The sequence below is a fragment of the Bos grunniens genome, chromosome 29 (genome assembly GCF_055505025.1).
Source record: "Bos grunniens cultivar Pamir isolate PY7600 chromosome 29, Bosgru_T2T1.0, whole genome shotgun sequence".
In the NCBI taxonomy this organism is placed as follows: Eukaryota; Metazoa; Chordata; class Mammalia; order Artiodactyla; family Bovidae; genus Bos; species Bos grunniens.
This window is the reverse complement of record NC_141193.1, coordinates 9,698,595-9,719,206: the sequence shown is the minus strand read 5'-3', so window position 1 is coordinate 9,719,206 and position 20,612 is coordinate 9,698,595. Positions and strand designations below refer to the sequence as shown.

The window sequence follows — 20,612 nt, the reverse complement described above, 5'->3', positions numbered from 1 at the left end:
CTTAGATGCTTTCTGGGTAAAATGTAGACCACCCATTGGAAAGCTTTGATTCCATTTCTGATGGTGCAAGTTTGCTTTCCCGTATCCTTACACTTTCTCTTAGTCCTAAGAAATCAGAAATGAAGTTTAAGTTTCCCAGAATTGTGTTAGATTCTAGGAAACTGTGCTCCTAGATCAAGGTGACACAGATGTCTCTTTCCAGCTTCAATCACTATTTGAGAAAAGAGAAATTCTTCTCTCTGTTGTGATTGAGATGCAAGAAGTCAACAGAATAATGAAACCCACCCTTTCATCTGAAACTCATAATTTTGGCTTTGTATAAAGATACCACAGTGGAGAGATTTTGAGAATATACATGCAACATAATTCTGGAATCCTTCCAAATTGGAGAGACTTGAGCCTCCAAGTTATAATCACAGACTTATAGAAAATCAAAATATGACACCCAAGTTGCACTGTGGCCTACATGAGAGTTCTGATATTATGTTTTTTGTCTCATCAAATCTCTGTATCCACAGGAACAAGTTAAGTCCTTTGTATGTTACATATACATGACAAGGGGCTCCCCTGATAGCTCAGTTGGTAAAGAGTCCACCTGCAATGCAGGAGACCCCAGTTCGATTCCTGGGTCAGGAAGCTCCATTGGAGAAGGGATAGGCTACCCATTCCAGTATGCTTGGGCTTCCTTTGTGGCTCAGCTGGTAAAGAATCCGCCTGCAATGTGGGAGACCTGGGTTCAATCCCTGGGTTATGAAGATCCCCTGGAGAAGGGAACGGATACCCATTCCAATATTCTGGCTTGGAGAATTCCATTGACTGTATAGTCCAGGGGTCGTGAAGAGTCGGACATGACTGAGTGGTTTTCACTTTCACTTTTCATACACAAGTGTTTGAGGAACTACAAATTGAGTAGAACTCTTAACATAATGTCAACTGTTTTTGGCAGCATTAGAGCATATTGGCTTTTTTAAACTATACCACGTTGTCTTGTATATGAATGCCTATTGCAGTGTACCCCCAACCACAATGAGAATTGTTATTACTTTTGAGTCTGTTCTTTTTAAAATGAAATATTATTTTTCAGATTTGTTGTGTCTTAAATTGCTATTAACTTTTCCTATATGGATTAGCCATCACACTTGAAATACAGTTTTTTCCCATTGAATCATATATTTTGTTATTTAAAAATTTTTATATTGGAGTATTGTTGATACAGCCTTCCCTTTTGGCTCAGACGGTAAAGCGTCTGCCTACAATGTGGGAGACATGGGTTCGATCCCTGGGTCGGAAAGTTCCCTTGGAGAAGGAAATGGCAACCCACTCCAGTATTCTTGCTTGGAAAATCCCTTGGATGAGGAGCCCAGTAGGCTACAGTCCATGGGGTCGCAAAGAGTCAGACACGACTGAGCGACTTCACTTCACTTCATAGTTGATTTATAGTGTTGTATTATTTTCTGCTTCACAGCAGAGCGAATTAGTTATACATACAGATATATCCAATCTTTTTAAGATTCTTTACCCTTCTAGATCATTACAGATTATTGAGTAGAGTTCCCTGTGGTATAGAGTAAGTCCTTATTAGTTACCTGTTTTATATTTTGTAGTATGTATATGGGGCTTCCCTGGTAGTTCAGCTGGTAAAGAATTCTCCTGCAATGCAAGAGACCCCGGTTCAATTCCTGGATTGGGAAGATCCCTTGGAGAAGGGATAGACCACCCACTCCAGCATTCCTACATGCAGAATCTCCATGGACAGAGGAGCCTGGGTGGCTACAGTCCATGGGGTCATCTAGCTGGACACAACTGAGCAACTAAGTACAGCACAACACAGTGTGTATATGAACCTATTTACAAAACAGAAATTGAGTTGCAGACGTAGAAACCAGTCTTATGGTTACTGGGGTAAAGAAGGAGAGGGGTAAATTGAGAGATTGGGAGTATAGTTTTTAACTTGTAGTGATTTTATTAAATGCATACACATTTGAAGTTGCTTATACTTCAATTTTGATGTCTTAAAATACTAAAATTATATATGCTAATTGTTGAAAATATGAAAAGAGAAAATCCAAAGAGAAAGTAATAGTCATTTAAATCCCGCCATTAAAAAAGTCACTATTATCATTTCAATGATTGTATTTTCAAAGATTGCTTCCCAGGTGGCACTAGTGGTAAAGAACCAACCTGCGAATACAGGAGATGTAAGAGATGTGGGTTCGATCCCTGGGTCAGGAAGGTCCCTGGAGAAAGAAATGGCAACCTGCTCCAGTATTCTCGCCTGGAAAAGTCCATGGACAGAGGAGCCTGGTGGGCTACAGTCCATGGGATCGCAAAGAGTCAGGCACGACTGAGCTCACACACACAAGATATTCAAGGATTACATAAGCTTTCTTTTGAAGGAGATTTATGATGTCAAATGTATTATGTTAAGCATATACATATTGGGTATCTGTTTCCGGATTTCTTTCAATGGCCATTTACATATGATATAGTGCTCTGATTTTTGTAAATTTTTTTAAAGTTCACCATATGCTGTTCCATGTATCAACCAGTCAGATCCTAATTCCATGGTGTTTCTTTGTTTCTGAATCTGAATCATCCTGTCTATTAATAGTTTATTGATAAATTCAAAACTTTTAAACTACTTCCCACCAAATCAAACTGTTCATGAAATTACATGTTCCAACAAAGTATATGATAAAGTGCAAATTAATATAATGATTGTAAGTGAGATACATTTTCCAGTATATTTTCTTGCTAGTTTGTGAATAAAAAGGAAAATTCATATTTGTTCTTTGTATTTTTCTTTTCTTCACCAATAACTCCTTAAAACTTTGTCACTTTTATGTAGAAATCTTTTTCATTTACTTTCCTTGAAAATTTTTTCCTGGGAAAACAAGAAACAACCAGTCAACCAACCAATAAGTAAATGAAAAACAACCTTTAAAAAAGAAAATGTGAAAATAGGTTTGTGTGCCCTCCATACATAAGTACAAATTGATCCTCTCCATCATCTTTTTTAATTCAATAAAATCTATGGGATTGACACTCATGCTGGAATAGGCTCTGCTGACTGTGGAGATCCTAGAAAGTTGCTACTATCATTTGGTCTCTTTAGAGGTCTGGCCAGTGATGGAAGAAAGGCTGAAAGAGGTGAACTGAAAATCCTAAGGGAGTTCCCCGTTTGTTACGGGTTGAATCATGTCTCTCCTAAAATTCATGTGTTCAAGTTATAACTCTTAGTACCTCAAATGTGAGATTGCCATATTCGGAAACAGGGAAGTTGCAGATAAAATGAATTAAGATGAGGTCATATTGGGCTAGGATGGGCCCCTAATCCAATTAGACTGGTGTCTTTACACAAAGGGAACATCAGGACACAGAAGTGTGCAGGGAGATGCCATGTGAAAATTGGAGTTATGCTGCCACAAGCAAAGAAACTATTGAAATGTAAGAGAGACCTGGAACAGACCCTTCCCTAGAGCCTATAGTGGGGACATGGCCCTGCCAACAACTACAGCTCAGACTTCCAGCCTATATAATTGTGAGACAATAAATTTCTGTTATTTAAGGAGCTCAGTTTGAGTCACTTCATTATGGAAGCTGTAGGTCAGTAATGGTCTTCCTAGGTGGGGCAGTGGTAAAGAATCTACCTGCCAATGCAGAAGACACAAGAATTTGGAGTTCATTCCCTGGGTCAGAAAGATCTCCTGGAGTAGGAAATGGCAACCTATCACAGTATTCCTGTGTGAAAAATTCCATTGACAGAGGAGTCTGGTGGGCTACAGTCCATGGGGTTGCAAAGAGTTGGACATGACTGAGTGACCGAACATTTTTCTTATTTACAAATATTTTTTACCAGTTTCTTATTTTCCTTATCCTCAATATTTCCATTATTTATGGCAGCAAAATTGCCTAGTCTTATAGGCACCAATATAATATTTATCTCTCTAGTATCTTTTTAAACAGAAACTTTAATTTTTATGGATCTGAAGACCATGAAATATGATCGGAAATGTATGTCTCTCATGAGGGCAGGTAAGATGTGCCCTAAGATATTAGTAGAGCTAATATCTTCTCTTCAGCACTAAAACTACCAAAGAGAACAGGGCAGAAGGGATCTCTGCAGTCTAGATTGAAACTCACAGTGAATAGAAATGACCTCACCACTCATGAAGGCAATGGCCCGAGATGGGAGTATCCTGGCAAGGTTCAGCCTCCCCAGTGATCTGAGGGACCCATGTGGTGTGTTGCCTTTCTCACCCACAGATCCAAAGCACACAGTCCCTCCCAGGGGATGGTTAGAAGGTTTACTCACTTATTTTCTACATCCTGGATGGTGTCAGGCAGAGGCAGATTTCTAGTTTCAGGTAGGAGAAGGAGAACAGGAACAGCAATGATGGGACACACTCCATAGATGATCCAGGGCAGAGTGGGTAGATACACCACTAGGGTCATCAGCAGGGGAGCCAGTGCTGCCCCACACCTGTTAGCCAACAAATCTAATCCTGCAGCTTTTGCTCTGAAGGGTAAATGACAATATATAATAATCCAGTTAAATTCTGGACTTTAATTCATGATCTATTATTTTGACTTTATTTTGAACCAGAAAACCCCACAAGTATTAAATCATGAGCTTGATGAAAACGTCTTGCTTTTGTCATTTGCTCTGTGATTTGCTAGATGTCTTTGTCAAGGTCAATATGAATTACTCTTTAAACAGAGTGTTACATATTGTGACTAGTCTGACAAATCTTCTAAAAAGTTAAGAGAGGATGCATTGAAGTACTGCTTAGCATGGTACATGGCACAAAGTCAGCATTTGCAGTAATTTTGGTTATAATTATTTTTAAAGCACTATTACAAATACTGATAATTGCTTTATAATAACAGATCTTATTATGTTTATTCTCTTGAATAAGCACCAATTAGCTGGGAAAGTTCTCTTCTGGGCCCTGGCAGAGTATTCATAAACTCATACCTGACAATCGTGGGGAGGAGTTCACTTTGGTGAACAGAAAAACAGGTGTGAGAGGCAGCAGCACAGCCAATTCCCACACTTGCCAAAATCACACGCAGGGTCTGCATATCTGGAGACGAGAAGATCAGTGAGATTAAAAAATCTGGGCTGAAGAAATCAACATCCACAAAATTTAGTCAGTAAAAAAAACTCTATAGGCTGTTTGTATTTCTTAAATATATTGTAGATTTACCTCTGGGCTTTCTATCCTGTTCCAGTGATTTATATTTCTGTTTTGTGCCTGTACCATACTGTGTTGTTTACCATAGCTTTGTAGTGTAGTCTTAATTCAGGGATCCTGATTCCTTGAGCTCCATTTTTCTTACTCCAGGTTGCTTTGGCTATTGGGAGTTCTTTGTGGTTCCATACAAATTTTTTTGTTCTAGTTCTTTGAAAATGCCATTGGCAATTTAATGGGAATTGTATTGAATCTGTAGATTGCTTTGGGTAGGATAGAAAGTACAGACATAAACTCATGAACTATGGTTACCTAAACTTTGACAAAGGATGAAGGAAAATATAATGGAGAAAAGACAACCTCTTCAATATTTGGTGCTGGGAAACCTGGACAGCTACACGAAAAAGAATGGAATGTAAACATTTCTTAACCCTATTAAAAAAATAAACTCAAAATGGATAAAAGTCCTAACTGTAAGGCCAGACACTATAAAACTCTTAAAGGAAAACACAGGCAGAATACTCTTTGACATAAATGGCAGCAAGATCCCCTAGCTGCACCTTATAGAGTAATGAAAATAAAAATGAAAACAAATAAATGGGACCTAATTAAACTTAAAAGTTTTGCACAGCAAAGGAAACCACAGACAAGATGAAAAGACAACTTTCAGAATCTGAGAAAATAATTGCAAATGAAGCAACTGACAAGGGATTAATCTCCAAAATATACAAACAGCTCATGCAGCTCAATATAAAAGAAACCCAAACAACACAATAAAAAACGAGTGGAAGACCTAAATAGATATTTCTCCAAAGAAGACATAAACATAGAGATGGCCAACAAACACATGAAAAGATGCTCAACATTGCTCATTATTAGAGAAATGCAAATCAAAACTACGATGGAATATCACCTCACACCAGTCATAATGGCCATCAACAAAAAAATCTATAAGCAATAAATGCTGGAGAATGTGTGGAGAAAAGGAAATCCTCTTGCACTGTTGATGGGAATATAAATTGATACAACCACTATAGAGAACTGTATGGAGGTTCTGTAAAGAACTAAAAATAGAACTACCAAGTGCATGCACGTGCAGTTCCTTCAGTTGTGTCCAACTCTTTGCAACCCTATGGACTGTAGTCCACTGGGCTCCTCTGTCCCTGGGATTTTCCAGGCAAGAATACTAGAGTGGGTTGCCATGTCCTCCTCTGGGGGATCTTCCTGACCCAGGAATTAAACCAGAGTCTCCTGCATTGCAGGTGGGTTCTTTACCAGCTGAACTACCAGGGTAGCCCCATCATATCTGGTACTGAGCCAAAACAGAGGGAGTGACCATACTCTGTTTTCACCTGGGATATAATTGCAAGATCTCACCCCTCCATCCTTGTTATTAAAAGTGTGAATGGCGACTGAATAAGTCCTGTCCTAGAGGAACTGTCAGGACTAATGGTACCAGTTTATAGACAACTTTCACTATGTAAGATGATAAATGGATGTCTGAACTGCCACTTGCTGATCTCTGGTTCTTTTTCTAAAATCTTATTAGAATTTCTCATAAACTCTTTGATTGGTTTGGGTAGGGCTTAGCCTTTAATTGGGCTTCCCTGGTGCCTCACTTGGTGAAGAATCCACCTACAATGCAGGAGAGCCTTGTTCTATCCCTGGGTCGGGAAAATCTCCTGGAGAAGGAAATGGTAACCCACTCCAGTATTCTTGCTGGAAAGTTCCATGGACAGAGGACAGGGGAGCCTTATGGACCACAACATGGGGTTGCAAGAGTCAGACATGATTTAACAACTAAACGACCACCTGCTCCATAGACAGAGTGTGGGCTGTCTCTGAAGGCAAGAGTTTCAGTCTCAGGGTTTGGGGTCATGGTCTCTGATAGGGCACTGCACTGGGAGAAATACGTTCCATAGACAGAATGCTGTCTGATCTACCTTAAAAGGCCCTGAGGTGTGGGGGTGGTTCGTTTTTTTTTTTTTTTTCTTTCTTTTTAATTGATACCATTCTTCACTGCTGGCTCCAGACAGTATGACCCAACACAATCCATGGTGGTTTGAAAAAGACACTTCCTTTCCCCAAATTCCAATCTTCTCTCACCTTGAGGCACAAACATGTTGATCAAAATGGAAAGTCCCACCAGGAACATGAAAAACATCTGGGTTGGTCGACGGCCCACATTGTTCAGTGGGTAAAGTGCAAGACATCGGACTGAGATAGTGAGAGCTCCAAAGATTACCTGGAACAGGAAAATATTGCTTCCAAAGTGCTGTAGATTGACAATAATGCCAAAAAAGGGTATTGTGCCTGCAAATCTGTAGTGAACAAAAGAAGACCCAAGCCATAGATTAGAGCCCATTGCTGTCATTGATGATTATGTTGACCCAGGCAGCCAATGGTCAAGGTTAAAGAATAAAGGCCCAGTCTGATTTCTGTAATACTTCATTTTAAGGTGATAAAGATACAATAAAAGATTATGTGTCTGTATATGAAAGTGACACTCCCTCTTGTCATTTTTTTTCTGAGTCCCTAAGCATAGAGTTGACAATGACAGGAATACATAATCTGGCCCAGTCCACCAAAGTGAATGGTTTAGAGAAATTGAATACAGAATGATTAAAACTTATAAATTGGAGAAGGATTTCTTTTTGTGTGTTGTCTGCATAAATGTACGTATGTGTGTATGAATTCTGTGAGTCCTCCCTCTCGTCCCCCAACACCAGTACTGGGAAGAATTCCCTTTTTCTCAACTATGATTGAAGTTGCAAAGAGACTACCAGTATCTCCTTGACCTGGGAGCAGTGCCCTGGGGTCTAACAGAATTCTGGGGAATTTAAACTTTGTATCTGATTTCTTAGCACCAAGGGAAAATGGGAGAATTCAGAAAGCAAATGTGCACCAACTGTACCATCAGAAATGTAGTGAAATATTGCCACAGGGGATCTACATCTTACACAGAAAGCATCTAGACATGAGCCCACTTTAAAGATCTACTACAACCAGAGAGAGCTACACTTAGAACTTACAACAAGAAATACCACAGATCACAGCAATTTTAAGCAAGGTCTTTCTTGATCATTATCTATACTTTTTTCTTCCATTCTGATTGTGTAGGATTCCAGAACATAAATCTGTGTTTCCTAGTGAGTAAAGAAATGTTGAAACAGCACAATGCATTTAAATGCAGACATCTACTAAGATATGTCTGGAAAGAAGTAAATTGTTCAGCTTAGTAGTTACTTCTTAAGATTGGCAGTGGGTATGTATTTTCCAGTGGCTGATGTATGTGTAAGTCTTCAAAAATTAAAGTTTCTCCTCCTGACTCTATCAAAGTTAGTAGTTACATCTCGTCAAGAAATAATGAACAAGATTTGCTACAGAAGCAAATCTTGTTCTAGCACACAAACTGTATCCAAAAAGGAAACAAATAAAGTCCACCAAGTTTGAAGTACATACAGACATTGCAGTGTATTCATGTAATAGAAACTAGAACACTGGGGAGAACAGTTTACCAGGTTTACAGGTACAAGCAACAGAGTGGGTGAATCTTCATGAATGAGCCTGAAGAAAGGAGACCTGTCACAGAATGCTTCTGTCATTTATTATGTGAAGGTTAAGATCAGGCACCACTCATCTGTAGTGATGGAGATCGGAACAGTGCACAGTTCAGGGCAGTGAGGAGGAGATGAGAGTGGGGTCGTGGTGGAGGTGGTGGTGGTTATATGGGTTACATGAGCAGAACTCCTGGGAAATTAGGACTGTTCTATCTTGATTTGTATGTTGGGTGCATTATTAGACATTGAAATATTCATTGATCTGTATTTATTTGTGATCTTTTCACATTACAGTGTGCCAGATTTGCTTCAATTAAAATTCAAAGAATAAATGAAGAAAATTAAGTGCCAAAATCTGTACTGTGAGGGAAGTTCTCAACCTCAATCTCCAATGAAGAGACTGACAGTGTGAGATGACTGAACTGTCATTGTAAAATCAGTTCCACATGAGTCTTACTTGGCCTATTTCCTTCATCTTTTAAATGCAAATATGTATATTGCCATATGTGAAATAGGTCACCAGTCCAGGTTCAATGCATGAGACAGTGCGCTCAGGGCCGGTGCACTGCGTGACCCTGAGGGATGGGTTGGGGAGGGATGTGGGAGGGGGGTTCAGGATGGGGGACACATGTACACCCATGGCTGATTCATGTCAATGTATGGCAAAAACCACTACAATATTGTAAAGTAATTAGCCTCCAATTAAAATAAATAAATTAATTTAAAAAATGCAAGTATGCCCTTTCTCTCACGATACTGTTATAACATTTGAAATAAACAGATTCATGTTTCTTCTCACATGCACTATGTGTAGCCTACCTCACAAAGGACAGGAGATAGATCCTTTTTCGCAGGTTGGGTGTGCGGAACAAGTCAAACATAGTTGTTTTAGTCTGTGCTGTCTCCAGCTCCTCCTGCATGGTCGCTCTCAAACCCTTCAACAACAACAAACATGTAGCATTTGCTAACATAGTGCCAGGAATTGTGATGTGCGCTGGCACACAAGAGGACAAGAGATATGTGTTCTCTTTCTTTCTAGTATATCGTATTGTATACACAATCACATGTGAACATGAAATGAAGGAAGTTGTAGGGAGTTAAGGGAGACTTCAGGAAATTAAATGCTAAAGTGCTATTTTGAAGAAGAGGCCATAGATGGAGGTAGGGTGACTCAAGAGTAGAAAAGTTTTAGATTCAGAGGAAGTGAGCTAAAGGATACTCCTATATGTATCCCTGAATCCCCATCAGTGTTCACCTAATCTGTCACAACATTGTTAATCAGCAATAGTCCAACACAAAATAAAGTTTAAAAAAGAAAGAAGTAGCTGCACAGTGCTCAAAGCTTCTTTTATATTAGATGCCCATGAAAGATTAGGGAATTTTCATTCTCAACTAGCTGTCCTTGTTAGAAAAGCAGCTTGTCTATCTCAAGAAGGAGAAGGCAGGTCAGTTTATGATTTCCCTTCAACCAAGTAACCATATTCCCTTCCCTTTCCCACTCACCTCCAAGTTCAGGATTTCTTCAGCATTCTTCATTCCATTTCTGTGTGCAACTATTTTAAGTTCCTTTAAGCCCTTATCTGGTTTATTGGTGATAATCAGCCATCGAGAAGATTCCACCAGCCACCTGATGAAAAATGAGCACGCAAGTGCAGTCAGTTGTGCTCAGCCGCTCAGTCCTGTCTGACTCCTTGAGACCCCAAAGACTGTAGCCTGCCAGGCTCCTCTGTTTATGGGATTTTCCTGAAAAGAAAACTGGAGTGGATTGCCATTTCCTTCTGTAGGGGATCTTCCTATCCCAGGGATCGAACCCACATCTCTTGCGTTGTCTTCTGCATTGGCAGGCAGAATCTTTACCACTAGCACCACCTGAGAGGCCATTGATTATTTGTCACGTGTCAATTGATAAGAGCTGCATTTTGCTATCCATCTAAAATATAACACTTCACTTGTTGGATGAGTTAGTTAGTGTTAGCTGCTCCGTCGTGTACCACTCTTTGTGACCCCACTGACTGTAGCTCGCCAGGATCCATGGAATTCTCCAGGCAAGAATACTGGAGTGGGTTGCTATTCCCTTCTCCAGGTGATCTTCCTGATCCAGGGACTGAACCCAATCTGCATTGTAGGCAGATTCTTTACTGTCTGAGTCACCAGGGAATGTGAGAAAATCCAGATCTATTATACAAATACTAGGAGAATATGAGACTAACCACTCCATGACAGTGCACTTGAAAGTTGTACTACTAGTAAGGAACACAGACTTTGGAGTCAAATTGCCTCTCTGCTTACTCACTAGGAGAATTTACAAGAAGCTTGACAAGCTTAATCTTGAGAGTCCCTCACATGATAATTTCCTTCCACTGTGGCATGGGACAAACAACTTTTTGCACATGATATATATTTATAGTATCTATTTCTTTAAAAAAGAAGCCCCCATAATGTCAGCTTAAAGCCTAACAATGACTACAATTGCTCCTGCTACTACTAGTTATGTTGATAACTAATTATCCAGTTACTAATACCAATTAATAACAAATTGCTTCTTTACATCTGCCTCAGTTTTCTCATTAATAACATGGATACAGTAGTGCTAGCTTCCTTGTAGTGTTGTTACAAATATAGAATGACTTAACAGATGAGTCTGACATGGATTATACTGTCCTCTCTCTCTGAACTCATCTTGTTCTATAAAACCTGCAGTCATCTCCTTGTCTTCTCCTAAATCTGATTTTTCCTAGATTGGATTTAGTGTGGGAATGAAGTTATCCATTAATAATTATTTATTAAAGTTATTTAAGGGAAGAAGGAGTGCTGAATTCATAATGTAAATCATCTAATTTGCATGCAAATTTAACTAGTGGAAAATCTTGTTGCTAGTTTGTGAAACAGCTCTTTGAATAAATTTTCTGCATCTTTTTCATCCAATTCCATCTGCAACAGAGCAAATCACTGAAAGCTTTTCTGTGACCTGATTCATTCCAAAGCCAAATAGAATTAAAAGTATATCTTTTTTTATATAAAAAATTGAGTCTGTATTTTATATTAAGGAAAATAATATTGGAATAGCTCTATGACCTTTATATTGGGAAAGACTTAGGAACCAGATGGCAGAAAATACCCAGAACTCACAGGCAGAAAGATTATTGTTACTCCATGTTATGTTTCTCAAAACTCAAATTGCCCAGAATGAACAGGTGAGAGACATGGATTTCAGGTCCAAACAATAAGAATGTGCCGGGGAATAAGAAAATCAATATATCCAAATTCAATGTGCATTTTATCCCAGATTTCCTTAAGAGAGAGAGAGAACACTTCATACCTTGAGGAGAGAAAGAAGACAAAGAAAGGTACAGACAACACCAGCTGCAGGGTGCGCCATTCTCGAAAGACAAAAGCCAGTCCTCCCAGCATCATCTGTCCAATACTAAGGGCACAGTATATCAATGTTAATACCATGCCTTTCGACTGGGATCTTGTCCACTCTATAACTGAAAGATATTAAAACAGTGTTATCATGTCAAATAAGTGTGAAATTTCAAGCTCAAATTCAAGGCTAAGAAGATGGATTAGATCAGAATTGTTGACTTACTTAGAAAACAGTTGTTTGTTATTATGACTGCAATGGAACAGCCCGACAAGAAGCGTAGTAAGCAGTAAATGAAGATGTTGGGAGCGAAGGATGTACAGGTCCCAGAGATGGCAAGTTGGAGTAAACACCACTTGAGAATCAGCTTTCGCCCAAACCTACAAAACAGTCAGCTTAGGTGATGTGAGTAATGATAATTTATGGTAACAAATTAAGAAAGCAAAAACATACTCTATAACTTTAACAAGAGAATCATGTACCTGAAAGCTTGAGTAAACAAGAGCTAAATCAACAATGCAAATCTCCATAAAGCAACAATCTTTGACTATATGCTAATAATACAAAAACTTCATCATATAACCACCAGATGCCTCTGACACCATATAAAAGATACTGTGCATCTGTGTCTTTATTTCTTCTTTGCAAATAGGTTCATCTCTACCATTTTTCTAGATTCCATATATGTGTTAATTTATGATATTTGTTTTTCTCTTTTTGACTTTCTTCCCTGGTGTTCCAGTGGTTAGGACTCCATGCTTTCACTGCTGAAGGCATGAGTTCTGTTCCTGATCCAGGAGCTAAAATCCTGCAAGCCATGTGGCATGGCCAAAAATAAAAATAACCTCACAGAAGAAACCATGGTGTTGGAAATTGTAACCCTTTGTAAGCAGTCATGTATTAGCCTGTGTTTAACCTGGTGTATAGTCTCTTAAGTGTCTGAAACATAAGAGAGCTAAAAGTGTACTTGGGTCTCAAGGACCACACAGGCAAGGCTAAACGGATGCAAAAGATCAGTGGAATAATGCATGAAAGTTGTTGAAGGGTTAGGTAACAGTCACTCTTTGTTGAATCTGATTTTATTGGCCTAAAGCAATATACTTTTCTAGAACAGAATATAAGAGCACCATAATTCAGCCAGAGGCTGTTATATAAATATCTCAGATGAAAGAATTACCTAAGATGGAGAATGAAGGAAAAAGAAGGTGAAAAACAAATAAGGAAAAGTGAATTCTCTGTTTCATTGGGTATCAAGAAAAGAGGGCCTTAAAATACATGCATCCCAATGTTCATTGCAACTCTATTTACAATAGCCAAAGCATGAAAGCAATCGAATTGTTTGTTGATAAATGAATGGATAAAGAAGATGGGGTACATATCTACAATGGAATATAATTCAGCCATAAAACAGAATGAAATGATGGCATTTGCAGCAACATGGATGGATCTACAGATTGAAATACTGAATAAAATGTCAGACAGAGGAGGAAAGATGTCATATGGCATTCCTTATATGCAGAATCTAAAAAGAAATGATAGAAATGAACTTATTTACAAATCAGAAACAGACTCATAGACTTAAAGAACAAACTTATAGTTGTCAGGAAGGAAGGGATAGTTTGGGCATACCAAAGAGGATCTCAAAACATGAAAAAGCCTTTTGACATGATACAATACCCTTTCATGATAAAAAATACTCAATTCGGTGGTATAGAAGGAATATAACTCAACACAATAAATGTGATATAGACAATCCTTCAGAGAACATCATACTCAGCAGAGACAGTTTGAAAGATTTTCCTTTAAGTTCAGGGAATAAAAAGTGCCCACTCACACCAGTTCTATCAATACAATTCTGGAAGTACTTGTTAGGGATATCAGGCAAGATAAAGAAGAAAAATGTAACCATACTGGAAAGGAAGAATTTTATTTTCCTTGATACAGATAATATGAACTTATATATATTAATAGAAAATCCTAAAGATTCAACCAAACAACTTGCTAGAACCAATCTACAAATTCAGTAAACTGCAAGATACAAAAATCAACATATGAAGTTAAATGCATTTATATACACCAAGAATGCAATGTCTGAGAAATTTAAAAGGTAGCAATTCCATTTACTATAGCATCAAAATTATAAAGTAAGTATCAGTTTCATGAAGGAGATGAAATACATAGACACTACAGCAAGACTTTGATGAAAGAACTTGGAGAAGACACAAACAAATGGAAAGATAACCAATGTACATGGATTGGAAGAATTAGTATTGTTTAAATGTCTATATTATCCAAAGCCATCTATAGATTCAATGTGATCTCTATCAAAATTCCAATGGTAATCTTCCCCACTATCAGCATCAAGGGTATATGAGAAATCTCTGTACTTTCTGTTCAATTTTGCTATGAACATAAAACTACTCTAAGAAATAAAGTTTACTAAATAAAAAGTCTTGGGGTTTGAGTTCGGACTCTGCAGCTTACTAATTTAAATGCCCCAGGCTAATTAACTTATTATACATTGTAAACTGCTGATACAAGTGGTATTTACTTCCCATGCTTGCCAAAAGATTGCAATGAAAAAAATTCCAATGGCATTTTTCACAGAAATAGCAAAAGCTATTCTAAAATTTATGTGAAATCATACATGTTCCCAAATAGCCAAAGCAATTATGACAAAGAAGATACAAGCTTAGAAGCATCACACTTTTGATTTCAAAGTATACCATAAAGCTACAGTAATAAAAAGATTATGGTACTGCCATAAAGATGGACACATATAATAATGCTCTTATCATGATTCCAGAAATTAATTATTCAGATATCACATTTGATAAAGGAGCCAGTAATATTCTTTTCAATAATGATGTTGAGAAACTGGGTAATCACATGCAGAAGGATGAACTTTGATCCCTATTCATATCATTCAAAAATTCATTTAAGATGGATTAATGACTTAAACTCCAGTACTTTGGCCACCTCATGCGAAGAGTTGACTCATTGGAAAAGATTCTGATGCTGGGAGGGATTGGGGGCAGGAGGAGAAGGGGATGACAGAGGATGAGATGGCTGGATGGCATCACTGACTCGATGGACGTGAGTCTGAGTGAACTCTGGGAGTTGGTGATGGACAGGGAGGCCTGGAGTGCTGCAATTCATGGGGTCACAAAGAGTCGGACACAACTGAGCGACTGAACTGAACTGAACTGAACTGAACTGAATGACTTAAACATTGCCCGGAAACAGTAAACTCCTGGGAGAAAGCATGAGGAAAAAGCTCTTTGACTCCGGGATTGACAGCAGTGTTTTGGATACAATGTCCATCCAAATGGTGTGAGGCTCTATCTCATTGTTGTTTTGATTTTTCTAGCAAAGTAATGCTCAAAATTCTCCAAGCTAGGTTTCAACAGTACATGAACCGTGAACTTCCAGATGTTCAAGCTGGATTTAGCAGAGGAAGAAGAACAGAGATCAAATTGCCAACATCCATTGGATCATAGAAAAAGCAAGAGAGTTCCAGAAAAACATTTATTTCTGCTTTATTGATTATGTCAAACCCTTTGACATGTGTGGATCACTAGAAACTGTGGAAAATTCTTAAAGAGATGGGAATACCAGACCACCTTAACTGCCTCTTGAGAAATCTGTATGCAGGTCAAGAAGCAACAGTTAGAACCAAACATGGAACAACCGACTGATGCCAAATTGGGAAAAGAGTACATCAAGGCTGTATATTGTCACCCTGCTTATTTAACTTGTATGCAGAGTACATCATGCGAAATGCCAGGCTGGAAGAAGCACCAGCTGGAATCAAGATTGCCAGGAGAAATATCAATAACCTCAGATACGCAGGTGACACCACCCTTATGGTAGAAAACAAAGATGAACTAAAGAGCTTCTTGATTAAAGTGAAAGTGGAGAGTGAAAAAGCTGGCTTAAAACTCAACATTTAAAAAACTAAAGCCATGGCATCCAGTCCCATCACTTCATGGCAAGTAGATGGGTAAAAAATAAAAACAGTGACAGACTTTATTTTTGGGGGCTCCAAAATCACTGCAGATGGTGACTGTAGCCATGAAATTAAAAGACGCTTGCCCCTTGGAAGAAAAGCTATGACCAACCTAGACAGCATATTAAAAAGCAGAGACATTACTTTGCCGACAAAGGCCCATCTAGTGAAAGCTATGGTTCTTCCAGTAGTCGTGTATGGACGTGAGAGTTGGACTATAAAGAAAGCTGAGTGCTGAAGAATTGATGCTTTTAAACTGTGCTGTTGGAGGAGACTCTTGAGAGTCCCTTGGACTGCAAGGAGATCAAACCAGTCGATCCTAAAGGCAATCAGTCTTGAATATTCATTGGAAGGCCACCTGCTGTGAAGAACTGACTCATTGTAAAAGACTGATGCTGGGAAAGATTGAAGGCAGGAGAAGGGGACGACAGAGGATGAGATGGTTGGATGACATCACTGACTCGATGGACATCAGTTTGAGCAAGCTTCGGGAGTTGGTGATGGACAGGGAAGCCTGGTGTGCTGCAGTCCACCGGGTCACAAAAAGTTGGACACAACTGAGTGACTGAACTGAACTGATGATCAGTGATACTAAGTATCTCTTCATATACCTGTTGACTATTTCTTTGTCTTTTTTTTGAAGAACTATCTACTGAGCTCCTTTGCCCAATTTTAGCAACAGGTTATTTATGTTTTTTTCAAATGGTTGTAGTAATTCCCTGTACATTTTGGATATAACTCTTTATCTGATACATGGCTTTCAAATATTTTTCTCTCATTCTACATATTTCCTTTTTATTTTGTCAATCATTTATTTTGCTATGCAGCAGACTTGTTTTGACATAGTCTCCCTTTCCTATTTGTGCTTTTGATGCCAGTGCTCATAAACTTTTTACCTATGTCAGTTTAAAATCCTTAGCTTAGCTACAATGTTATCTCTTCACCTAATTTTCCACTCTCAACTCCTATCATAACTCACACAGACACACAAACCTAGACACCTATGACTCTATGTCCATCTAAACTCTCAATCAGCATTTTATTATGAATAGTCATAAAAGGCTCAGTCAGTAGGCTGGTCCAAATGAGCACTCTGATCCAGAAATCTTTGACTAATTACACTGAGGTGATACAGTCAGAGTCCGCAATTTTCAGCTATAAGATTAAATAATATTAGGTTTACAAATGACAAGGGATACTTACTCTAAGCCTCCCATTTCCCCTTTAGGACACTTAAATGTGTAGCTGTCATGTTTGTCCTATTGCTTTAAGAATGTACTTTAAGAATGACCACTGTCAGGTACAGGATAACCCAAACTTCTCACACCACATATTGTGACACATGAGGTCTATGGATTAGTTAATTGCTTATATGGTGGCAAATATTACCTGTAAGTAGGCTTTTTCTTTCTTTCTTTTTTTTTTAACATAATCACACAACCAGATTATAGACACAATAATTTCTACTCCAACTTCAGTACCATCCCAGAAACACAGAAGTTTCATAGAGCACTAATTACTGTAGGGTAACCATGATATGGGCTTCCTAGGTGGCTCCATGGTAAAGAATCTGCCTGCCAATGCAGGAATGCAGGAGACATGGTTGATCCCTGGGTCGGGAAGATCTCCTGGAGGAGCAAATGGCAACCAAGTCCAGTATTCTTGCCTGGAAAATCCTGTGGATAGAGGAGCCTGGAGGGATGCAGTCCATAGGGCTGTAAAAAGTCGGACACCCTGAGTGACTGAACACCCCCCCTCCCCACTCCCTCCCCCCGCCCCCCCCCCCCCCAAGACCATGACATGAGGACCAAGGTAGGAACCTACAAGCATTTAGCTCACTGATCTGTGAGGGACACACAGACTTCATGGCAAAGGGCTACAACTCTGTTTCTTCAAACAGGCTGACCCACCTATCTTGAAAACACCTTCTCTTTTCTCATTGGTAACTCCTTCTCATCTTTATGAGGTCTCTCTAATTTTATGGTAACTTGCCTCTAAAAATTGTTCTGAAATGCCCCCTGCCCTTAATCTTATGGAAAGGTTATTTCTGTGTTAAAACAGAGAGACCCGTGGCAACAAATCGCATTCATCACAATGAGTCTAATTCTGAATTTCCATCTATAGCTCCCTGGAAACCAAGGCAACCCACAGCAGCATAAATTGTATCCTTGAACTAAAGAAACATTTCCTTATGAAACAAGTAATAATAAACTGTGAACACACTACAGAGGAGGGGCAGCAGTGATGTGGAGATACTCGCCTGTCTGAGAGATGGCCATAGATGAGGCCCCCCACCAGTGTTCCAGCCATGACTAGGGATTGAATCAGTGGTTTCTGGGACTGTTGATCACATACGAGGTCCCACTGGAAGAGAAAGAAATCAGCACAGAGGAGCTTCACAGTATGTTACATCCTTACATATTTGCTCAATCTAGTAGTCCTTTAATGAACTACTCTCTGGTTTCCTTTACAACCTTTACTTCTCCATGTCATTCTAGTCACAGTTTCAGTTCAGTTCATTTCAGTCGATCAGTCATGTCTGACTCTTTGCGACCCCATGAATTGCAGCACGCCAGGCCTCCCTGTCCATCACCAACTCCTGGAGTTCACCCAAACTCATGTCCATCGAGTTAGTGATGCCATCCAGTTGTCTCATCCTCTGTCATCCCCTTCTCCTCCTGCCCCCAATCCCTCCCAGCATCAGAGTCTTTTCCAATGAGTCAACTCTTCCCATGAGGTGGCCAAAGAATTGGAGTTTCAGCTTTAGCATCAGTCCTTCCAATGAACACCCAGGACTGATCTCCTTTAGAATGGACTGGTTGGATCTCCTTGAAGTCCAAGGGACTCTCAAGAGTCTTCTCCAACACCACAGTTCAAAAGCATCAATTCTTCGGTGCTCAGCTTTCTTCACAGTCCAACTCTCACATCCATACATGACCACTGGAAAAACCATTGCCTTGACTAGACGGACCTTTGGTGGCAAAGTAATGTCTCTGCTTTTGAATAGGCTATCTAGGTTGGTCATAACTTTTCTTTCAAGGAGTAAGCGTCTTTTAATTTCATGGCTGCAGTCACCATCTGCAGTGATTTGGGAGCCCCCAAAAATAAAGTCTGAAACTGTTTCCACTGTTTCCTCATCTATTTCCCATGAAGTGGTGGGACCAGATGCCATTATCTTTGTTTTCTGAATGTTGAGCCTTAAGCCAACTTTTTCACTCTCCTCTTTCACTTTCATCAACAGGCTTTTTAGTTCCTCTTCACTTTCTGCCATAAGGGTGGTGTCATCTGCTATCTGAGGTTATTGATATTTCTCCCAGCAATCTTGATTCCAGCTTGTGCTTCTTCTAGTCCAGCATTTCTCATGATGTACTCTGCATATAAGTTAAAAAAGCAGGGTGATAATATACAGCCCTGATGTACTCCTTTTCCTATTTGGAACCAGTCTGTTGTTCCATGTCCAGTTCTAACTATGTCAGGTGGTCTGGTATTCCCATCTCTTTCAGAATTTTCCACAGTTTATTGTGATCCAGATAGACAAAGGCTTTGGCATAGTCAGTAAAACAGAAATAGATGTTTTTCTGGAACTCTCTTGCTTTTTCCATGATCTAGCGGATGTTGCCAATTTGATCTCTGGTTCCTCTGCCTTTTCTAAAACCAGCTTAAACATCTGGAAGTTCACGGTTCACGTATTGCTGAAGCCTGGCTTGGAGAATTTTGAGCATTACTTTACTAGCGTGTGAGATGAGTTTAATTGTGCAGTAGTTTGAGCATTCTTTGGTATTGCCTTTCTTTAGGATTAGGCATGACTTTTTCAGATCCTCAGCTAAATCCTGTAGGTTATGTCAGGGCCAATCTTCATATTCACTTAGCACTGCATATATCAATGTTTCTGTCTTTTGTTTTGTTGTTCAGTTGCTAAGTCAAGTGTGACTCTTTGTGATCCCATGGACTGCAGAACACCAGGATCCTCTGTCTTACACTATCTCTGGGAGTTTGCTCAAATTCTTGTCCATTGAGTCAGTGATGCTATCTAACTATTTCATCCTCTGCCACTGCCTTCTGCTTTTGAGTTCAATCTTTCCCAGCATCAAGGTCTTTCCTAATGAATCAGATCTTCCCTCTGGTGGCCAAAGTACTGGAGCTTCAGGTTCAGCATCAGTCCTTCCAATGAGTATTCAGGGTTGATTTCCATTAGGATTGACTGGTTTGATTTCCTTGCAGTCCAAAGAACTCTCCAGAGTCCTATTTAGCACCAAAATTTGAAAGCATCAATTCTTGGGCATGGACTACTTGATGATCCAATGCCCACATCCATACATGACTACTGAAAAAATCATAGCTTTGACTATATAGACCTTTGTCGGCAAGTGATGGATCTGCTCTTTAACATGTTGTCATGATTTGTCATAGCTTTCCTTCCAAGGAGCAAGTGTCTTTTAATTTCATGGCTGCAGTCACTGTCTGCAGTGATTTTGGACACACTA

At 39.3% G+C, this 20,612-nt stretch overlaps 1 protein-coding gene across 2 annotated transcripts in view; it reads right to left on the bottom strand.

The window, feature by feature from the left end:
• Positions 1–2,384: 2,384 nt before the first annotated feature.
• Positions 2,385–20,612, bottom strand: part of LOC147341989 (solute carrier family 22 member 10-like) — a 35,782-nt gene continuing 17,554 nt past the window's right edge. The window contains exons 2-10 of one of the 2 annotated variants that reach the window (XM_086384498.1): positions 18,389–18,492; positions 12,345–12,499; positions 12,075–12,243; positions 10,259–10,382; positions 9,575–9,690; positions 7,302–7,516; positions 4,979–5,087; positions 4,316–4,519; positions 2,385–2,884 (exon numbers count right to left, since the gene is read on the bottom strand). In XM_086384498.1, coding sequence (XP_086240624.1) covers positions 2,824–2,884; positions 4,316–4,519; positions 4,979–5,087; positions 7,302–7,516; positions 9,575–9,690; positions 10,259–10,382; positions 12,075–12,243; positions 12,345–12,499; positions 18,389–18,492 — 1,257 coding nt within the window. In that variant the 3' untranslated portion in view covers positions 2,385–2,823. The remainder of the gene's footprint in view (positions 2,885–4,315; positions 4,520–4,978; positions 5,088–7,301; positions 7,517–9,574; positions 9,691–10,258; positions 10,383–12,074; positions 12,244–12,344; positions 12,500–18,388; positions 18,493–20,612) is intronic. The other variant, XM_086384499.1, reaches the window with a different exon arrangement.